Below are 18,435 nucleotides of genomic sequence, written 5' to 3'. Positions count from 1 at the left end.
CATATATACACAGTACATCATGAAAATATTTATTTATTTTTGTCATAAAAAATTAAAGCATGTAATTAGTGAATATGTAATACTAGTTTGCCTCATATTGGCTAAAATCTATAAAAAAAATCAACAAAAGATGATAAAATGAAGCAAAGAGTTGAAGTGGTTTGAAAATATATTAAATATACGAAGTTTATCAGCCCTAACCTTGTTAAATTGAATAGAAATCAGATCCTTTTATTTTAGCAATCGTTTAAAACTATTTTTTCCAATAAATTCGAAAGAATTATACTTCGAAGGAAGTACTAGTCAGCGTTCAATCTGTGTTTTGAGTCACTGCTGCAATTTCAAACACACTTCTTTAAATGTAAATGATGGTATGAAATGAATTAACACATGGAAGACGCGTCATTAGCATTAGCTACACTTTCTAATCCAAACACAGCAAATCTGCTAAAATCTTCAGCGATGTAAAATTTTGAAATATGTGTTCCAACATTTTGCAGATGATAATASAAACACTTAAATATTTTACCTTGTAGAAGCGTTGAAAACTGAAAGTACGTTAAAGTTGCAATACCTCTTTATTGTTTATTAGCCAAGTGCTACATTTGCGTCCGGAAAAGTGTCGTAACATTTACTTCCTGTTTTGGCTTACAAATTAAAAGCATAAAATATTATTTATAGGTAAAATAGTGTTAATTTTGTTAGTTTACTGGTAATTAATGCATTTRAATTGGTATGTAGGACTTAATTAAAAAGCTATACAAACAACTTAGTTTTAAACAGATTGTGGCCATATTTGTATTATTGTGTCATTTGTATTATTTTGAAGAAAAAAGTGTATATCCGGTTAGCGCCTTTAAGAGCATCTTRAAATTTCTATACTGCCACCTGCTGGCGGGGCAGACTAAATCATTCATGCAGATGTAAATTCTAAAAATTTGCATTCATGTTCTTCCTCTCAGTGTTAAATGTGATTTAACTAATATATACTACTATTAGCTAATATATTAGTTAAATATATTGAATAAGTTTATGGGTAAATAGTTTTATTTTGTTTTTGTTTTTTGCCAAAGTTATTGCAAGGTTGATGAGTTGCTTGTCCCATTAAGCACAATAAATAAATTAACCTTTAATAAAGGCAAAAAATGAGAAGACAACGCGATTTAAAGATTATGTTTTTTCCTGTTATGCTTTATGTATTCTTTGCAACACAAAGGACATGCTGAAGTGTTGCTCAAGGATGATATTAAATTTTAATCGACTAAATATTACAGCAAAATGCATTTTTAACCATGAAAATGTTTGAGACGTTTGATAAGAAAAAGCCTTTACAAATAAAGTTTGTGATCTTTTTCTTCAGTTTTAAGTTTAAATTATTTTTAAACAAAGTTAAAAATCTTGAAATTATTAGTGATTCATTTGAAAACAAGTATTGCATGAGACTGAATTGGTTATGGTAATTACCGAAGTTATTCCTTATAAATACTTTTCATTTCTGCAACGTTAAGTAAATAGAAAAGTGAAATAAGCAAGAAAAAGCTCCATAAGAAGTAGTAAATTGGTTTTATTTTCTAATATCGCCATGTTACTTTCGAGGATAGTCGGAAATAAAAATCTCTAGAAAGTAAGTACCAATTACACACAAATTGTATAAACAAGATACAACAAAGCACATTTTAATTTACGAATAAATGCCAAGTGTCAACCTAAAACTCAAAAATCCAAAGTACACGACTAAAAGTTCCGTTCACTCCACTTGAACTTAGTATTTCTGATGGTCCRTGAAAGCAGCATCAGCCTCCAGCCAGTTGTAAACACGCTAGTGCGTTCTTGCTACGTAAACTGCGTACGCTACCCAGTCTCCAACACACCGACGTCAAATTCCGAGTGCACATTCGTGTGGAAAATAACGAGAACGCGGCGCTGCGACGCTTTCGCTACGCAGTTCGGGAGCGCGGATCAGATGTCGGGCAGGAAGAGGTTATTTCAGGCTGAATGTTAAACATATGCTTCCAGAGAGAGGTGAAGTACACCTAAGAACAAAGAATGGGAAGGAGTAAACGCGCTGTTTCGTACGCTGAAGCCCTGACTTTGTCCTCTGAGCTCAGACTTTTGCTTTTCAGCCGTATGTTCAGGGGCGACTAGCTCCGTTACGCCAAGCCAGCAGTACAGGTTAGCTTAGCTTAGGGAGGCTAACTAGCTAGCGACATCGCAGCTTTATTATTGTGGCCCACAACACACCTCCTGTCTGCTAACCCCGTCTCCACAAGAAGAGAAAATGGTGAGTCCTTCTTTTTAAATCTAAATTTGTCAATCTGTTTGGAGTTTTATTACGACATTAAAGCCAAGTTTATAGCTTTTGTCACCAGGCTGCGGTGTTAAGTGTGGAACTAGATAAACATCACTGTTTTCTTGTATTTGATTTAATTTACTAATTGCTGCAGCTTTCGCAGTTTAAAAGAAGTTGCATTCATTGGTGATGAATTTTGTAAAATTCAAAGACATTTGGATACATAAAAGCTACTAAAGCCATGATTAAAACACGATAAATGTGAATTTAGTGTTTATATAAATCTGTTTTGACATTGCACTGTTATTTAGTACATTTATTGAAAATTTAAAATACAGTTTTCTAGTTTATAGTTTTATTTTAAASCCAATGGCAGCTGCTACAGCTATTCTTAGTATTTGTGTCATATAGTACCCTCATTTCTTTGTGCTTTTCTTCCAAGGAGCCAGACTTGTACTCATTTTAAAGTGGTTCTGATCAATAGTTTGCTGAAATCTTTCCTTTTTCTTTGGACTTTGGCTGTTTTTTTTTCCCTCAGTCAGACCTTGTGCACGATCACAACATCATATTGTGCTAAAGCAATAATAGAAAGTGGACAAATAGAGGGCAAAAGATGAAGTGTCAGTCACATTTTTAAGAAATAAGCATCAAAAATCGAATACAATGCAAGAAATGCATCATCCTGCAAGTGTTTAACTCACATTTTTAGTCAACACCTCTGTGGAAAAACCCTTCTTGTTGCACTAATTCTACTTCACATTCATTATGAGCCCTAGTTTAAAGAAATATTTGATATATGTGCCAGTATGGACCTTTAATTAGTAATTTAAATAATAATTGATTTTTAATGCCTAACATCTTGCTTTGCAAAAACATCTCACCAAACCAGTTATTGTAAAATTTGCAGATGATCAGCAGGGACCGGCGTGCAGGTGCCGTTTGCAGGCGTCCCTTTCGATCGTCTGGTGTCGTGGTAAAATGTTACCCTGCTGATTCTTGTCGTGATAGGATTGTTGCATCTACGTTCTCCTATTACAGCCCTGACTCCGTTTACCTGTGTAAGTGGAARAAAATGAAACAAAATATCACGAGTGTCACCCTTTGTGATCTTTTAAAAGTGCTTGGAGCGTATTGATTTTAAGCCARAACAAAAAAGCTGTATGACTTTGGGTGAATGTGATAATTTGTCGTGCTTTATAACAAACTGGCTGCAGAAAGCCACTGGAGGCAAGTGTAAGTCTTCAGCCTATTCCTTTTTTGGTAGCTAATTGGTTTGTAAAATAATGTCAGAGGTATGGTATCTTACACAGGGATGTGTCGACATGTGACTGCACACTGGTGGACTCAATCATCTGACCCTCTGATTGGAGGACGACTGCTGTAACCGCTGATCCCCTCTCGCCCCCTACAGCAGTTAGCTGTGCACAGTTCCTGTGTGAGACYAACACTTTGACCGAATAAACTCACAGAACAAAGCAGAACTCGTGGTTTTAAAACCATAGTTCCCAAACCAGACATGTTGACTAACTATTGCACCTAAACYTTTTTAATTCAATATCTCCTGTTTTTATAATTTAATTTATTTTATCAGATCACACTTGAAACACAGATCATAGAGGTTATGTGTTTGGGATGACTCTCAGCTACTACCACACTTAATGTTAGCTCAATATCTGTAAAACTGACTGAGTTGTAGCCATTTTTTGCTTGCTAATAATATTTTTCTTTGCATGTTCAGTACTCACTGAGTTGGTATTATTCAGAAGCATTTATGTTTTGATTTTGTGCATGAAACTAAAGTAATTTAATAGAAATAGGATGGTTTTGTCAGCGTACGGTCACAGCTATAAAAACCACAAAAATCAGACTCGAAACTTTACAGATGTGTGCTTGAGATGGGCCGTCGCAGCTGCAGCTTTCTCCTCACAAGATGGTGTCTAGTTCCCAGCYGTCACCCAGCACGGCTCGTATTTCATCTTGTGGGTTTACGACGGTGTGTGTGTTCTCGAGACAAAACGTGTTCCTGGAGAAACACACACCAGGATTCACCACAGATCCAGTTTTCAGGGCTTTAATGGGTTGCATCTGTCTGTGTGAGCATCTAAACAAAGTGTAGCATAAATCTGTGGTAAAAAGGACAGATATGGCCTCAGGAGCTGAAAAATAAGGCCAATATCAAAGTGTCTGCAAAGATGGCCTCTCAGATTCTGTTACCGTAAGAAGATGACACTACTTCTCTTTTATTACTTTAGTAAAAAGTTTCCCAACGAGTAGACGATGCTTTCAGGTCATTACTGTGTGTCTTATACTTCAAGAACAGAAGTTTCATCACAAATACAGACGGACACTTCCTGTTGTGTGGTCCGATTCACGTTCACCTCAAGCTTTGATCGACCCGTTTACTCTAATCTGAGAACGGAATAATGAGGTTCAAACGTAACTTTCTCAGTTTCAAAGTCGACAAGTCAAAATGTAAACTCAGCTTTAAGTTGGTTCTGTTTTAAACAAGTGCAAGACAGGGCTCTTCTTTTCAGCATGTAGCTGCAGAGGCTGCACGAGGGCGAAAGGAGCTTCTCACTTYTGACTCCCAGTTGGATATGTTCTGTATGTGCTGAGCATCTTTTGCGTTCATCTTTGCAGGTGTACCTGCTGAACCCTATAGAGAACCTACGAGGCTACATCAACAACCGTCCACCTCTGGTCATTTTTATGATCAGCGTGAGCGCGTTGGCCATCGCCTTCCTGACCATCGGTTACTTCTTTAAGATCAAGGAGATCAAGTCTCCAGAGTTGACAGAGGTCAGACAAATCTACACAGTTYGTCTTGTTTTATGTTGTTAATGAACCATATACCATAACTCTATACTGCAGCTTATTTTAGTAGAATTAGAAATGACTCTGAGTTCTTTAAATATTTTTCTCATGAACCTGAGTTTGACCTCTGTTCCACCTGGCTGTAATGGACATAATGCAAATAAAACGTAGACATGGAGAGCGTAAATGTGAGCTGTAAAATGTCGGGAGATTTCAGATCATTTCCATAAGTCAAATAAAGTGCAGAGAAGATTTCCTGATGATAAAACCAGCAGTCATAAATAAATAAAAGTAATGCAACAGGTGTTGAAGATGTCATTATATAAGTTATTTGGTTTATTATCAATGTTTGTTCACTTTAAGCAGCAGTAGTTGGATATTTCAGATGTTTGCTGTTGTTTTATGAATCTAAAGCTAAAAAATGTTTATGAACCACTGTTGTTCTAATAGCTCACATTCAGCAGATTATAGTTGCACTCTATGTTTAAGCTCAGGTTCAGTAGGTCCATGCATACAGGTTTTTGCATTTGAACCTAAGCAGGAAGCAAATGCAAATGGAAAAATCTACATTATGTRCTTGGATGKATTGTCAGCTTCCTGGTGGAGATGAACAAATAAAATGACTAATGTTGGAGGAAGTTTTATGCGTGTAACTCCATTTAAACCCTGCGCTCTACTCAGGACTGGAACACCTTCCTGCTGCGCTACAACGAGCTGGACTTCTGCGTGTCGGAGAACGAGACGATCAAGCACGGCCTGAACGAGTCCACCACTCCGGAGAGCACGGTGGTGACCAGCGGCCAGGCTCGCTCCAGCACCCAGCCTCCCCTCCTGCTGGAGGACTCGGGTCCCATCAACATCTCCGTCTCCATCACCCTCACCTTGGACCCCCAGCGTCCGTTTGGAGGCTACTCTCGCAACATCACCCACCTGTATGCCACGGTKCTGGGGCAGCAGGTCGGCCTGTCAGGTAGCCTCTTTTCACAGCTTTTTACTGTTTTAGCTTCTTGTCTGAAGAAAACGGTCAGGAAATCAGGTTGGGGTGTAAAGATTAACTCAAAGTGTCGAATCTGGAATGTTTTTGCACAGTTTCCTTCTTTCCTCTTGACTTAAACGATTTAAATCTAMACGTTTATTTGAGCAGCAGTGGTGGCGTTGTGCAACATAAACCTGCTCTTTCTCTGCAGCTTTAAAGCTTYGAGAAAGCAGGGCAAAGTGAAAGTTACACAAACTCCACAACAATGTGTTTGTTTCTGTGTGTAGCTCTAAAATCACAACAAATACCTGAACAGGGTGCATCTTTACTTCCTCCTTTTGCTTTACATACCCTCTGTGTGGACTGGAAAGGGCTCCACAAAGTAAAACTAACAAATAAAAATACTATTAAAGTATTCAAATAAAAATAGATAATTTCTTAGGTCAATATTTAAAGCCAAGCTAATATTTCAGTTGTGCTTGCAGACATTTGCAACTTCCTCTTTAGAGGTTTTAACAATTGTATCTGCAATTATGAAACCCTCATATTCCTGCAGTTTATCATTTTTAGTGGTGATGTACAACAGTTGACATCCTGATCCATGCTAACACAGATTTCATTCTTTAAAAGTCTGTTTTTATTTTTAGATCAGCGTTGAATCATGTTTGAAAACGTGTGCGCTGCTCAGACGTTTGTGTTTCAGGACTAGTTTAACGACTTGTCCATCACGAGGCTGCAGATGACATCACTGACATACCTGACATAATTTTACATACCGACCATTAGTGTTTGTTTATTTATAGAACGTTTGTTTATAGAAACACATTACAACTATTTTATCTCTTCATCAGGTTTTTGACTTGGAGAAGCTGCAATAACAGCCTCTTCATGGTTATCAGCATCTAAATATACATTGAAACTTTGAGTCTTCAGCTGATAATCTTGTCTTTTTGAACTTAAATAAATAAACCCATAAAGTCTGTCAGCCATTACCAAGAAAGTAGTTTTCTGTGAAGTCTGTTTATAATGTTWGAGCTTTAAGAAAAACCTCAGAGTTCTCTGAACGGTCTTGTAGTGGATATGCAACTTATTAAACTTGTTTCACAAAACTAAATAAAGTTCTGTTGTCACCGCTCAGCATCAGGGAGTAAAAGCTTTAATCGAGCAAATGTTAAAAGAATAAAACCTTTTCGTGTTTTTTTTTTTAAATTTTTCCCTCTCAGGCCGAGAAGCCCACGAAGAAATAAACATCACGTTCACCCTGCCCGTGTCCTGGAACTCGGACGACTGCGTCCTGCACGGACACTGTGAGCAGGTGGTGTTCAGCACCTGCATGACCATCACAGCAGCCAGCAATATCTTCCCAGTCACAGTGTGAGTTGGAGCGCTTCCATCGCTCGCTTCTGATCTGAACGTTAGTGTGCTCTGTTAGAACAAAATCTTTACTTATTCTTTCTTTTTACATTTTATTTACATGCACAGTTTGCTTTTTTAATTTATGCAGTTACTGTCTTTACGAGGACTGTCCTCCGTTTTTTATTATGTTTTTTTCAAACCTCAGTTTTTCTACCCCTGTAAGCACTTTCATAAAGAAAACACCCGGCTGGGGTTTTTCCAGCTCCGCAGTGCATTCCACAAAGGGGCCAACAAGCAGGGGAGCAGGTAAATCTCCTGATTTTACCGTCAGGTGATTAACATGTTTTCACCAATGATTGACACCTGCAGTGAGTGGGGGGGCGCAGCTGCATTCCTGTGCACAAGTCTGCGTTTTATTTTAGTTGTTGAAACTTGTTAAAATGAGGATATTAAGCCAGAAACAGAATCGCACTGTTTTAGAAATTTGTTCAAACTTTCTGATGGTTCTCATAAAAGTGTGCAGCCAACATATTTTTTATTTGGGTTTGATGTTATTTAAATATGTGAATTGTGTGTTTAAAGTGGTTTATGATGATTGAAATTTCACTTTTTGACTGGAAAGTGTAATAAAGTGGATTTTTTTCCTTTTTTTGCCCTCTAGTGGCCCAGGAGTAAACTGCATTTTTAGAAAACAAAAAATGATCTAAAATGTATTTTTGTGTGTTTTTGATGCATCTAATTTAAGCTTTTTTTTTCTTTTTTAAGTAATATATGCATGTATATCTGCAACTTCCTGTTTAGATAAACTAATCAAGAGGCTTTAAAACATCAGTTATCACCAGGAAACAAAAACCAGATGAACTGACTCAAAGAAAACAAATCCCTTCTCTGTAGTGACTGATCGGTTTCAAGGAGTCCACCAGAACCCAGTCAGCAGCAGATTGTGCGTTTGCTTTCACAGGCAGCCGCCGCACTGCGTGCCGGAGACGTACACCAACGCCACGTCCTGGTACAAGCTGTTCACCACGGTCCGAGACTCGGACACCAAGTACAGCCAGGACTACAACCCCTTCTGGTGTTACAAAGGAGCCATCGGCAAGGTGTACCACGCACTCAACCCTAAACTCACCGTCATTGTTCCAGATGTGAGTCAGGCTTTTTCTGAGCTACGTTTCTGAGAATCACCAGAAAAAAAATTTGTTATGGTTTATGTCTAGGACAATAAATCAGTGGATTTACAGGAAAAACCAAACCTGGATGTGGTTCTGTAGAGTCTTTACAGCAGCAGAAGGAGCTCCCAATGCTCCTTCTGAGTTTTAACTTCTTTATTTTTCTTTTCTCAGGACGACCGCTCTCTCATCAACCTCCACCTGATGCACACTAGCTACTTCCTGTTTGTCATGGTCATCACTATGTTCTGCTACGCAGTCATAAAGGGGCGGCCTGGCAAAGTGCGACAAACCAACCCCGACTTTTGCCCAGAGAAGGTACAACAGACACCAGCAGTGCTTTATGACCTCAACAGGTAGTTTCAGCCAAGCATCAGTCGACCAGTGATCGGTCTACGACTCAAACTCCAATCACACCTCTGACTTTCTTCTGACTGTCCGACCTGCTTTGCTCCTGCACGTGACCTTTCCTCTCTCCTGCTTTGTGTGTCTGTTTTTAAAGGAAGACATGTTGATAAATCTTTGTTGTGAAGCCGATGCTTGCAGTCTAGTAATGTGTCATTTGTGTGCGATCAGGTGGTTTTAGTTGTAACTGTCCATGAGATGATGTGATTTCTGTTTGCAAACAGACAATACAATTTAAAGAAGGGTTTTGACTTTCACGGCAGAAGAAAACAAAGAGGAGAAATGTGACCGTCACATCAAACCAAGGATTAAATCTCAAAGTGGCGCGTGGAGAAATAAGGCTGGTTTATACTTCAAGTTGCACGTCTTGTTCCCCCTGCTGAGTGACAAAAAAATTGTGCATCTTCCGTCTGCTCTCCCGCTGCTATCCCACGGTGACAGCAGCACTCTCTTCGGATGTTATCATCCATTAAATGGACGTTATTAGCAGTGATCAGTCCCATAGAATGGCTTCAGACTGTCACCTGGTTAGTATGAGGCTTAAAGCCACTAAGTTTAGTTTTAGAGAAAATGACGTGCTAAGATAAAGTGGATCGGACTCCGGTGGTAGCAGATTGTTGCATTCCATCGTAAATGGCACTGGTAAACCACTAGGGGGCACTGTCGGGACAGTCTGAAGCCATTCTATGGGACTGATAACTGCTAATAACGTCCATTTAATGGACTGATAACATCCAAACCGGCTGACAGCAGTCGTTCATTACCCCCCAGTTACAACTCTGTGATACAGATCTTGAAATATTCCTAATTGGGGTAAACTAAAAACAGGATTTAGACCAAATATGTTTGATTTAAACTGATGAGGAAGACAAATAGAGCTGTATCTCTGGATGACTCTGGTATCAAAATGGAGCATAAAAACCAGGAATCTGAAAATATGAGGTCATCTTCAGGTTGATGTGGCGGGTCACCCCCTGAAGAGCAAACATAAAGAAATAGTTTAAACATTTGTAGTAAATTTAAAGACGTGATGTCAAAAATTGGCAGATCTGTTCTTTGAGTGTGGAGTTTAATTTTTTTTATTAAGTAAGGTAAGAGAAAAGGTTAGGAAACAATTTTTGCATCATAAACATGATCTGATGTTGTGCTAAATCAAGTTCTACACAGAGGTTTGTGTATAAATATGTGTGTTTGCAGGTCACAGTGTCTGATGTTAGACATCTGCTCTGTTCCAAACAGATAGGCTAACTAAACAAAGCAGAGCGTGTCAGGATTTATGGTCATGTTGGCCTCGGTTGTTCTGTGACCCATTTAAAGTCCTCAGCTGGTTTGTTGTGGAGCAATACTTAGGGGACAAAAAACATCTTTTATACATTTAAATATTATCTGTTTGCTTTTGTCTTAATATTTCTCTCCAGTTCAACTTCTTTCTCTCCTAAATGAATAATTCTTCAATCCTCCCTTTTTTAATTAACACATTATCTAAACATGTGACAAATATGGTGCTAAAATGAACTTGTTGCATTTCAGGTGGCGTTGTCAGAGGGTTAAAAGGACTTCAGAGAGCTCTGCCAGAGGTTACCTGTAACATGGACTCAAAGGAAATGGAGGAAATAAAAAAATACATCCCAGTTGCCTAGTGAACCCTGGACGTACAATAAGGGACACAAAATCTCTGTGAATGCATTACTCTCGCAATGTTGGGTTTCTCCAACCAAAGATATACAAGTGCCTGTATTTGTGGTGTAAATATTCGTTGGTACTCCTGAGTTTCTGTGTAAAACCTTTTTTGTTTGTTTGTTTTTTGTCTACTTTTATTATTTTTTGCCTGATTGCCCCCCCACGTGCCATGCCAGAATGAGTACACAGGCCACATCCAACAAATGATTTAGTTTTTCCAGTCGTTTCTCTGATGTTTAACGCTGATTTCTAATCAGTGTTTACACATTAAGCCGTTTCAAACCCTACAGTTTGAGCTCATGATGGAAAATTACTAAAAACCCAAGTAGATGCAGGTGCTTGAGTCACATTGGTTTAAATGATTTGCCTGGTCAGGAACGTTGATGCTACTTGCAGTTTATTCAGGCTTTGTGCAATGAGTTTACTTCTTGAAATACTCCATTATATTCTGTCTCTAGTGATGAAAATGGAGTATTGAAGTAACGACACGTTAATGTAGGAGAAAYGAGCCCCGTCGTCTCAGTTCCTCTTCTGTTTGGTGTGTTTGCATTTTTACAGCTGCCTGAATCAGCTGCAGACGGTCTCCCTGTGTGGAGACAAGTACATCTCACCCTGAAAAAAACACCTCGCCTCTTCAGTTTTACCCTCYGCAGCTTCATCAGTGGTTTCTAGTTTTACCTGATGTCTTCTTGGCTGCAGATGGATGATAAAATATCCTGCCTTACTGAAACTTACTGTCCCGTTTAGCTGCGTTTTATTCCTTTACAGCCAAATTTAAGTCTTTACAAATGCATTGTTTTTTTTGTCTTAGATAAACAGCTGCACCGTGTGGTTTGTAGTGACACCTAGTGGCGCATATTATAAACAGCAACCAACCCAATACCCCCATCAGAAATAAAAACCCAGATCATTATCTCTGCCAATCTAAATATTACACTGGAACTTTAATGCAACTGTCAAGATTATATTTTGTAACTAAGCGTTTTATTTTAGGCTAGTAGATTTCAGTTGCACGTCAAGTGTTAGCATCGTTAGCATCAGCGCACCTTCAGATTTATTGCACTTTTTTTTTTCTTGTCTAAGATCACATTTAAACCATCGACTAGTTGGTCTCCATGTACAAAAAGTTAATTACACACTAACTATTGCTGTCAGTAAATTAAAGTTAACTGCAGTTATAAAAGAAATTGTTTGATCTCAGAGGAAAAGCTGTGTTTTAGATAGATGAATCCTTTATGTACTGATGTGAGTAAATTGTTTTGGTACCCTTCCACAATAATTAAAAAGAATTAAATATCCACAGCTGATACGAGCGGATAAAATCCTCCTGTTTGTCTCATCAGTTCCAGAAATGTTGGTTCTTTTTGACGTGTGTTTTGGTGAATTCCTGTCTGGGTTTAGTTTTTCTGTCGGTACTGGAGCCTCCTGGATGATTCAAAACAGGACAAACGTTGCGATCAGAAACCTTCACCTTGATTGGTTTTGGATAATTTCCTTTTTCTACCAACCCCGTCTGTTTGATCAGCACGGAGTCGCATTTTCTCTTGCATCCACATTCTGGGAGGTTGGCTACGGTCTCATAAATGTGCATTTTCCGATTATCAGCTGTGATCAGAGGGACATGTAGCCTTTTGCTAAAACACCTGTGGTATTAGCTTAGTTTGAATCCTGTCTTTAATGTCTCTTTAAGGGAACCAACAAATCTGTCCAAACTATTTCATCTTATTTTCATACAAATATACAATTTTGTCCTCACGTACTAAAAGCATGCAGTTATACATCAGACACTTGTTTTTAACTGAATCTTTTCACGACAAATGAAGCAATGATGTAAGGATACCAACTAATTAATGAGTCTGTATATTTGTGATAAGTTGAATAATGTGAGCATGAACTCGCTGTGTGGATGAATGAATGAATGGGATGTTTGTAACCTTGTTCTGAGTGTGTTCTGCAGAACCTTTTGTTCATGTTTCTCTTGTGTTGAGGTGAATCTGATTGTTTATCCTAAAATAGGAAAGAAATCTAGTTTTCCCACGGTTTCATTGAAGGAGAAGCAGAAGATGTGTCTGCTCGTTTCGTTATGGATGATTTATTATTATTTTCTCCCAATGATAGCTTGTACTTACCTCTGTACTTTAATTTTGTTCCATTTTTAATGTACCCGTTGAATGTACTTTTTTATAAACGGCATAATCTGAATCTAAGATGCAAGAATTCCAWGTGATTTAAAGCTATGATGTTTGTTTTTATTGTTTGAAGTTTGAAAGGCTTTACTTGAATTGTTTTGTGTGGTTTTCACATTATAGACGTGTTTCTTTTGTGGTTTAAAAATACTGAAACTCATATCAAAATCTGCATTTATTGAGTTTGTGTGAAAGCTGATGAAGAAGTGAGGAGTTTGTTTAATCTGAACAATTCTAGTATGCAAGTCTTCCTAAATCTGACCTGTGTCACATTTAAACACAAATCTGTTGCTTTGATTGTTACTGGTTTTGTTTTAAAATCTGGCAGCTTTTTTTTTTTTTTTGGTTTTGTTTTATTTTGGGAGCTTCTGAGTGACTGTCAGGGTGTTTGTGAGTAAAATGTGCAGTTGAAGCATGTTATTTCACCTGCATATATCTGCTTTGTATCCATTCTCGTGTAAATTTTTTTTTTTCGAATCACCTCATTAACTGCGAATTGCCTTAACGCTGTCCTGTTTCATTTGATTTTCACATATTGTAAAACAAGCATTGTTAACAGGAACAAACCTAAAGTTTAGTTTCATCTCATGTGCGCTACAAGCAGCCACACTTTGCGTGTACATGTATAAWAATGTTTTTTTAAGCAGCTGCTTGAAATTGTATTTCACTCCACTATATCACCATTAAGAGCAACGGAGTCATGTTAATTTTTTTTTCCTTTTACATTAGAAAAGGTGTCCAGTATGATGCTGCCATTACACTTTCTTCTCCTTCCTGTCATGTTAGCAGCGCTTTCACGCAAGTATTAAGCCAACTCTGTGCCTTCTGCACTGTGGAGCTGCATCTTCCTGTACATACCGTAGATAGGACCGTAGGTTTTATTGTGGCTAAGGCGTCATTCAATTCCCCCTTTTTCTTTCTTCAGTGGAACTGCTGTAAATGAACTCAAATTTAAATAAATTGTTTCAAAAGTTCAATATCTTCTTTTCCCTGGTAATTGCCTTTCATTTTCTCATTGTTTGAAAAAGGTGGATAATTTACCTGAGAAAAAGTCATAAACTGTGTTCTCTAAGGTATTCTGTCAGGGGTGTAAGCATATAGGGTGCCTCAGTTGTTTTTAGGAGCAATCTGGTTTCTAAAACCAAAGCAGGAGCAGTGCCCACAGAGACACTGCTATGTGTTGACAGTCCTGTTCTGGTTTTATTGGACCTTACAGCATTCTTTGACACTGGACCATTCTGTCCTGACTCATCTAAAACCACTGGTATTTGTGGCACTGCACTGAAGAGGCTTACTTCCTGTCTGACAACATTCTCTGCCATGATCAATAATTTATCCTCCTCCAATGCWCCTCTTTTGTGTGGGGTGCCACAAGGCTCTGTTTTTGGTCCCCTTTTCCAATTTACATGCTGCCACTAGAACAGGGATGTCCAAATTGTGGCCCCTTATTTCAGTTCAAGAATTATACTAACTTGTTTACAAATTTGTCCCCCCGGCACAGATGTTTGATGTAGATGGAGACTTTCTATTTATTATTACGGCTAATTTATCACAGACAAAGTAAAATCTTATAATTAAAAATATTGGCAACAATACCAATTATTTGTCTTTAAATAACCAAACTCATAGCTTTTTCATCTATCTAATGACTTCTACTCAAAAGCTGATTTTGCTGCACTCCAATCTGCTTTTAATTAATTTCTTAAATTTGTCTGAATACAGCAAGCATTTTCAACAAAAGAGTGACCTAAATCCTGATTTTATTGATCAGAATTGACTAAATTGGGTTATTTTTTCACCAATTGAAACCTAAAAAATTGCTACATTTCTTTCAATAAGGAAAACCCGCAAAACACTTTTAAAGTTCTAGATCTAGATTAATTTAGGCATCCATTTCCAGCAATAAATCTGACAACTTTATTTGTTTAATTAAAGTATGCAGTGCTTAGTTTATTGTTGAACAGGTAAAGGGAAAATATTTTTGGCCCTCAGGTCCTTCTGACTTTATGATTTTGGCCCATGAGACAAAATGTTTGGACACCCAGAAGATATATCTGTGCACAAAGTGTCCTTCCATTATTATGTAGATTATTCACAGTTTTCCCTAAGAAGACTTCAACTTGTCCACAATGTAAGACAAGTGCTCCTATGTGCTCTATGTGCTCCTATAATCAGTGAAATGTGGTAGAAGTAAGAAGGTTTAAGATATTCAGAGTGGGAATCATATATTTATTAGCTCAACACTTTGAGGTAAATATGGATGCAGATGTGGATTTCCTGTTTTTATGCCCTGAATTCAGGATCCTGTGCAGAAAAACAGCTTTCTCCAGTTTTGCTGATTAATCCTCTCCATAACCATTACAGCTGAATAGTTGTTGCCAGAAACTGCCTCTGTCCCTGCGGCACATCTGGGCAGTTTCCAGCCAGGTTTGAAGCACAGAAATGGGAAAAACAGCATTCATTGGCCAAAAGTACATGCAATTTCCTCCCTTTTTACTGTTCCACTAGCTTTAGTGAGTAATTATTACAGGAGTGTTCTGATGAAGCTAAACTGGGTTGATGTAGAATGAATATAATGGGACAAAATGGAGGGTAATTTTAATGGAAGGAGCAAACAAAAGACTCGCTGAGAACAGAACATTTGTGTTCAGAGTGAAAGAGCGGAAACAGGAAGTCAAAAATCATGAAAAACATGCTGTTGTGATCAGTTTGCTTCTAATATTAAACCAGGAGCGGCTGCTGAAATTTGCCAGTTTTTATTAATCTTTTCCTGTTATTTTAAAAATAATTTTGTGTTTTTGACGTTAAACTCAGCAGGGACAGTGATTAATGTAGCAAAATCACATCCTGGAGGAGACTGGATTTATTCCAAGAAAGATGAGAGGGAAAAGTAAGATGTACTCTCTAAAAACAGTACTTAATACACTTTGAATCACTTGCTGTAATAATGCACTTCATAGGCAAGAACTGAACAAAACTCTGTTTATTATAAATGCTCATCATTTTTTAAATGAAGCAAACACAGATTTATGCATAAAATACTTGGCATCCATGTCTCTGTCTTTGTTAATGTATTTTTGTAAAATATCACATTAACCAGATGGATTTTTAAAAAAATGCCCAGGAGATAATCCTCGACTATATTTAAAAGTTATTAACTTTTGGAATCTGCTTGATTCAAAATGGCCACTGCAACTTTTTGATAGTTTCATTTAAACTTGAAAATACCCAAAACAATTAAAAACAACTAGTCAGGCATTTGAAAAATCATGATTATTCAACTTCCAATTAATTCAATTTCAATTAATTCAATTACCCATACATTTTCAGACACCTGCGAAAGGAGACCGGAAATTGAACAATTGTTGCCAGGTATGCAACAATTATCACTATTATACAACGGATTTAGGGTTTATATGATCAATGTCTATTTAAAAACCAAAATATACAACAATTTATCATGGCACTTCATCTTACAACCCCATTCACCAACCCATAGGCCAAGAATGTGTACCCTAACTTAGCACATACAAATGTTTGGGTCGAAATACGAAATTATTAAATAGAATGTACGACATTTTGTCGTTTTATGTGGCAACTCGGCTCCTACTGCTAGCTGTGGCCGTCAGCAAGAATCCAAGCAAAGAAAAGTAAGTAGAAAGATAAATTTCATTTGTTTTAGCACAGATTACTTCTTGTGTTTTAGAGTTTAATAATTGGTGTCGAAGTGGGATTGCTAACTTTTGAAATGTGTGAAGTCTCGGTAACTAGAGTTAGCAAGTTAAGCTTAGCTTCCGAACATTTCATTGCTAAAATTCAATTCAACTAAAAATGTTTTATCGATCTCAAAAGGAAATTACAGTTTGGCATGTTGATTGGTATATTTCTACGTTTGCTAAATAACTTAAAACAAACTTTTCTTCCTGTTTCTCTTGGATTTTTCTAGAAATTTCTATTTTTTCTTTAGTCTTTGCATGTTTTGGGTTAAATGATAATAAAGTTGGAAAAATGGGTCTCCAAAATGATTGAAAATGTACCTAATATCCCTTTCAACACTCCAATTTTCTTTTCCACACTTTTAACCACCTACTGTGTAAAGTTTCTACTTCCACCAGCAGGTGGCAGTGTTACAGCTGAAAGTGCTGGAATGTTTCAGGACCTTGGCCAAGGACTGGAGCTGTCCAAGGTCCTGAAAGCGCTGGAATGGTTCAGATGTGCAGATACTGTTCATCAAGAACATGATGCAGAGAAATATTTGTGAGACAAATTATTATACTAGTTTTCACAAAATAGTCTTTATCATTTCAGTGTCAGCACAGAGTTTATTTCTTCTTTATAGGTTACATGTTTCATGCATATCTTTCAGCTATTTTGCATAATATTCCCTTTTTATGAACCTGTGTGTAAGCACAAAAAATAAAGATCCAAAATGGAACAACCACAGTGGAAAAACCTTGGGGGAAGCTTATCTCAAGGAAAAAGGCAGTGTTCTTTTATCAACGTAAAAACAGGTGAAATTATGGTGGGATCTTATTCAGCCACTGTGGGCTATTTAAGAATATTTAAAAAGGTCACCCCCCACCATCGACTCCCTCATTTCTCCTGAGTCTCTGGGCAACTGGAGAGGCAGAACCTCTGTGGAGCTCTTGTTAGGAGACCATTAATCACGTTTCTCCACACAGAACATGCTGTTTGTCAGAGATTGTTACCCGTAGGTTGTTAACGCGCCGGCTCTGAATTTCAGTGGCATAAACAAAGGCTGCTTTACGACTCTGGATCGGGTTCAGAGCTGCTTGTTAGCTTCCCCTTGATAGCTGTGTTAGCTGGAGTCAGTGAGGTGTGGAAAACTAAGCCGGAGTCCTCCTTCGTCTTTTTATTTTACTCGTTAGGAGTGCAGAAAATACAAGGCTGAGACTCAGCTGACTGTCGAGGAAGAAGTGGTCCAGCTGGATGAAAAACTGAATGTTCTGAAACCAGAGCTGCTTAAAGTTGCTGAAGAAGCCAAAACTGATTTGTTTAAACATAAAAGCTAAAATTAGGGAAAATGCTTGTCAAAACTTACAAGCAACAACTAAAATTAACAAAACAAATGCTAAAGCTAAAATAACAATGAGCAAGCAATGATTTATAAAAGTAGAAAAATGGTACAAAGGCTAAAATTGGCTTAACAGTAGCTAAAATATTTTGAGCAGTAAATAAAATGAGCAAAACTGAAGCTAGAACAATAGCTAAAAGGAATGAGGTCAATAAATGGCAAAAAATGTTTACTAAAACTATTAAAGCTGTGGCTATATGGCAAAAGTAGCTGATAGTAGCTAAAGTCGGAAAACAGGAGCTAAAATAGCAAAACTAGCTAAAAAGTTAAAGTAGCAGATAGTAGCTAAACATAGAACTGTAGCTAAAAGGTAAATGTAGCAGATAATAGCTAAAGTTGGAAAGCAGGAGCTTAAAATTGCTAAACTAGCTAAAAGGTAAATGTAGCAGACAATAGCTAAAGTTGTCAATACAAAGTCCTCAGTTTGGTGTGTGTGTGTGTGTGTGTGTGTGTGTGTGTGTGTG

General features: G+C 37.6%; 2 protein-coding genes across 4 annotated transcripts in view; one reads left to right on the top strand and one right to left on the bottom strand.

Annotated features, from left to right (window-relative positions):
• The window catches only part of lig3 (ligase III, DNA, ATP-dependent), a 17,860-nt gene extending 17,238 nt beyond the window's left edge, over positions 1 to 622 (bottom strand). Inside the window, exon 1 of the mRNA XM_014004036.1 lies at positions 530 to 622. The gene's annotated coding sequence lies outside the window, so the exon portion shown is untranslated. The remainder of the gene's footprint in view (positions 1 to 529) is intronic.
• A 1,302-nt stretch (positions 623 to 1,924) lies between these two features.
• Positions 1,925 to 13,853, top strand: tmem248 (transmembrane protein 248). Of its 3 annotated transcripts, none has more exons than XM_014004033.1 (7): positions 1,925 to 2,281; positions 4,931 to 5,089; positions 5,786 to 6,074; positions 7,304 to 7,454; positions 8,398 to 8,581; positions 8,780 to 8,961; positions 10,541 to 13,853. In XM_014004033.1, the coding sequence occupies exons 1-7, from the start codon at positions 2,279 to 2,281 to the stop codon at positions 10,596 to 10,598; spliced, it is 1,026 nt and encodes a 341-aa protein (XP_013859487.1). In that variant the 5' UTR covers positions 1,925 to 2,278; the 3' UTR covers positions 10,599 to 13,853. The 3 variants fall into 3 exon arrangements, with proteins under 3 accessions (XP_013859487.1, XP_013859488.1, XP_013859489.1); XM_014004035.1 differs by having other exon boundaries at positions 1,926 to 2,281; positions 8,780 to 8,923; XM_014004034.1 differs by lacking the exon at positions 10,541 to 13,853 and having other exon boundaries at positions 8,780 to 9,142.
• The last annotated feature ends 4,582 nt before the right edge of the window (positions 13,854 to 18,435 follow it).

Source organism: Austrofundulus limnaeus, unplaced genomic scaffold (assembly GCF_001266775.1).
Source record: "Austrofundulus limnaeus strain Quisiro unplaced genomic scaffold, Austrofundulus_limnaeus-1.0 Scaffold21, whole genome shotgun sequence".
Lineage (NCBI taxonomy): Eukaryota > Metazoa > Chordata > Actinopteri > Cyprinodontiformes > Rivulidae > Austrofundulus > Austrofundulus limnaeus.
This window is presented reverse-complemented; position numbering and strand designations above follow the sequence as displayed.